The sequence below is a fragment of the Otolemur garnettii genome, unplaced genomic scaffold (assembly GCF_000181295.1).
Source record: "Otolemur garnettii isolate 467f Iridium unplaced genomic scaffold, OtoGar3 scaffold00155, whole genome shotgun sequence".
NCBI lineage: Eukaryota > Metazoa > Chordata > Mammalia > Primates > Galagidae > Otolemur > Otolemur garnettii.
This window is the reverse complement of record NW_003852550.1, coordinates 3,510,702-3,514,874: the sequence shown is the minus strand read 5'-3', so window position 1 is coordinate 3,514,874 and position 4,173 is coordinate 3,510,702. Positions and strand designations below refer to the sequence as shown.

At 41.9% G+C, this 4,173-nt stretch overlaps 1 protein-coding gene across 3 annotated transcripts in view; it reads left to right on the top strand.

Annotated features, from left to right (window-relative positions):
- The window catches only part of ACSL4 (acyl-CoA synthetase long chain family member 4), a 100,582-nt gene that overhangs the window by 76,321 nt on the left and 20,088 nt on the right, over positions 1–4,173 (top strand). For all 3 annotated transcript variants that reach the window (XM_003799739.3, XM_012811377.1, XM_012811376.2), the window contains one exon: positions 2,657–2,731. In XM_003799739.3, the coding sequence (XP_003799787.1) occupies positions 2,657–2,731 (75 nt within the window). The remainder of the gene's footprint in view (positions 1–2,656; positions 2,732–4,173) is intronic.

Here is a 4,173-nt window from a genome sequence, read left to right as displayed (position 1 = left end):
GGAGTAGTTGGTAAAGTCCAAGGCAGAAGCAGGGGTCATTAAGGGGGATACCAATTGAGACTAGGACAAAAAGTCCCCATTATGATAGAAGCAAAGAAGGGTGATACCAACTGAGACTAAAACCATCAACATTAAGCATAGTTGGTATATTCCAAGGCAGAATTGGGGGAAAGAAGGGTACTGCTGAGACTAGGACACCTAGTCACCCATTAAGAGTTGTTGGTACAGTCCAAGGCAGAAGGGAGGGTGAGGAAGAAAAATGATACTGAGGCTAGCAGAGCTAATCACCCATTAGGAGTAGTTGGTAAAGTCCAAGGTAGAAGCAGGGAGCATGAAGGTATACCAATTGAGACTAGGACAAACAATCACCCATTATGATAGAAGTTAAGAAGTGTGATACGAACTGAGACTAAACCAATCAACCATTAGGAGTAGTTGGTATTTCCAAGGCAGAATTGGGGCAATAAAGGGTAATACTGATACTAGGACAACCAGTCACCCGTTAAGAGTAGTTGGTACAGCCCAAAGCAGAAAGGAGGGAGCGGAAGAAGGGTGATACTAATGGAGACTTGGACTGCCAATCACCCATTAGGAGAAGTTGGTAAAGTCCAAGGCAGAAGCAGGGGGCATGAAGGGAGATACCAACTGAGACTAGGACCATTACCCATTAGGATAGAAGTGAAGAAGGATGATACCAACTGAGGCTAAACCAATCAACCATTAGGATTAGTTGGTACAGTCCAAGGCAGAATGAAGAGGGTGGAAGAAGGGTTATACCAACTGAGACTAGGACAGCCAATCACCCATTAGGAGTAGTTGGTAAAGTCCAAGGCAGAAGCAGGGCGCATGAAGGAAGATACTAATGGATACTAGGACAAACAATCACCTATTATGATAGAAGTGAAGAAGGATGATGCCAACTGAGACTACACCAATCAGCCATTAAAAGTAGTTGGTATATTGCAAGGCAGAAGTGGGGGAAAGAAGGGTAATACTGAGACTAGGACAACCAGTGACCTGTTAAGAGTGGTTGGTACAGTCCAAGGCAGAAAGAAGGGGGCGGAAGAAGGGTGATACTAACCGAGACTAGGACTGCCAATCACCCATTGGGAGTAGTTGGTAGAGTCAAAGGCAGAAGATGGATGGGAGAAGGGTGATACCAACTGAGACTAGGAGAAACAATCACCCATTAGGGGTAGCAGGTAAAGTCCAAGGCAGAAGCTGGGGGGAAGAAGAGTGATACCAACTGAGACTAAACCAATCAACTGTTAGATATAGTTGGTAGATTCCAAGGCAGAATTTGGGGGAAATGAAGGGTGATACTGATACTAGGACAATTAATCACTCATTAGGTGTAGTTGGTACAGTCCAAGGCAGAAAAGGTGGGGGGCTGGTGTAAGAAGGGTGATACCAACTGGCACTAGTACAACCAATCATCCATTAGGAGTAGTTGGTAGAGTCCACAGCAGGGGGTGGGGGAAGAAAGGTGATACAATCAGGGACTACTAGGACAACCAATCCCTCAGGCTGGGTTTGTACTGCTGAACTCAGGCGATCTTCCAAAAGTGCTGGGATTATAGGTGTAAGCCACTGCATCCAGTCTAGTTTAGTATTTAAATGTTCTCTAGATAGTTTCATATATTTTTCTGCCCTGGCAGTCCGTTTTTAAGGTCATTGAGGGCAGAGTCTCCTTATCTTACATGTGTTTTCTTCACAATATTTAATATAATGCTAGGTGCATAACAGGGTACCCATAAATATTTGGATATTGCTAGCAGTTTGCTAAGGAATAATATCAGCATCATTATCATGTTTGATAACAGCAGCTTATGGTTTTTGAACACTTAGTTTGTGCCAAGAAGTGTTAATCATTGTTACATATCATCATATGAAGTAGATCCTATCCATCTCCATTTCATACATGGGGAAATGGAGGCTTGGAGAGCTTAAGTAATTTGTCTAAATTATACAGCCAATGAGTGGTAAAGCAGAATTCTAATGAAAGTCTGTCCTGTCAGAATCTTAAGTAGATAATGGTTGGGCAATCCCTTTTTTTTCCTTCAATTTTTGGCCGGGGCCAGGTTTGAACCCGCCACCTCTGGTATATGGGGCCAGCGCCCTACTCCTTTGAGCCACAGCGCCCCACTTTTTTTTTTTTTAGACAGGGTTTCACTATGTCATCCCAGCTATAGAATGTGGTGATATCATCAAAGCTCACTGCAGCCTTAAACTCCTGGGCTCAAGTGGTCCTCCTGCCTCAGACTCCTAAGTTGCTAGGACTACAGGCACCTCCATGCCCAGTTAACTTTTTCTATTTTGTGTCTTGCTAGTCTTAAGCGCTTGACCTCAAGCAATCTTCTCATATTGGCCTCCAAGCAAGCTAGGATTACACTCATGATCCACTGCACTCGGCCCCTTTAAACAAAGAGTTTTCTACTTAATTATCTAAAATATAACCATGAAAAGCAAAAATGATGTAATGACACTGGAATCAATTGTACTGTTGAAATGGAGTTGAAATATTGAAAAGTGATCATACTTTGTGCTGTGTCTTCTCTTGTCATCTTTCAGACTCTAGCTGTAATTCCAATATCCCTGGTCCATTTGTATGAATCTGAAATGAACTATGCTGATGTCTGTCATTTTTTTCTTACAGTTACTGACTATACGACTGGCAGAGTTGGAGCCCCTCTTATTTGCTGTGAAATTAAGCTAAAAGACTGGCAAGAAGGTAAGAATTTTATGACGAACTCTAGTGATTAGAGATACCCTGAAAACAAGTGTGGGCCTCAAGACTTTAAAGCATTAGATTGTCTGTGGTAGCAAATGATTGTCACTGTCGCCTGTTCCTTGTGCTTGTTTTTTCCTTAGTGATATCTTTAGGCTCTCAAGAGGAAGTGAAACATCATTAGAATCTAGGGCCAATGATTCTGAACTTGAGATTACTTGAAGGTAAAAAAGGAAAAGAAATTTTAGTGGGGCTTTCCCTGGGTTTGGAGAAGGCAGGGAGGATCCTTTGAAGCTTGACTTTACTAGGGGGGATGTTTTGGTGGAGAAAGAATCCCCATATTTTCAGGGAATAGAGTATCTACACACATACACACATACACAGCAAAGATTTTCATAGTTGAGACTCAACTGTCCAGCTATTTTGTATAGTTGAATTTTTATATGTACCCCTGGAAGCAAGCCTCCTATAGGAAACCTGTAGTTTACAGACATTGGTGATAATCCACTTTACAAATCAACTGAAAGCAAAAGTAAACCAGTCGTCGTATGATGCACTTAATGAAAGATACTAAACATATATGTTAACTTGCCATGAAGTGGACTGTTAAATAAACTAATAATTAAAAGCCTAGCCTAGGAAGAATAATTAAAAAGCTTAAGATTTTAACAGAACATATTTACCTTAGGATCGAGTCACAGACTAAAAATTTAAAGACAAGTTACCGTGTAGGATACATTCCTTAGATTGTCCAAACTCCCAAGAAAATAAATGAGCTTTATCTAGCATAAACTAAACTAGTTTCTAAATGTAGCATAAACTAAGCCAGTTTCTAAAGATGTTTCTTTTTTTACTTTTTTTGCCGTTTTTGGCTGGGGCTGGGTTTGAACCCGCCACCTCCAGCATATGGGGCCGGTGCCCTACCCTTTTGAGCCACAGGTGCCGCCCCTAAAGATATTTCTTTTTTGTGACTGTCTTACGCTTATTACATACGGGTGTTTTTTTTTTTTTGAGACAGAGTCTCACTCTGTCACCCTGGGTAGAATGCAATGACCTTACAGCAACCTCAAACTCCAGGATTCAAGCAATCCCCCTGCCTCAGCCTCTCAGATAGCTGGGACTTTAGGTGTGCACAACAATGCCCGGCTAGGTTTTCTTTTTTTAGTAGAGATGGGATCTCACTTTTGCCCAGGCTGGTCTCAAACTTCTGAGCTCAGACAGTCCACCTGCCTTAGCCTTTCAGAGTGCTAAGATTACAGGCATAAGCCACTGTACCCAGCTTATGTGCATTATTGACAGGGCCCTATGAGCAAAGGATTCTTTTTTTTTTTTTTTTTTTGAGACAAAGCCTCAAGCTATCGCCCTTGGTAGAGTGCCTTGGCTTTATAGCTCACAGCAACCTCAAACTCCTGGGCTTAAGTGATTCTCTTAACTGGGATTACAGG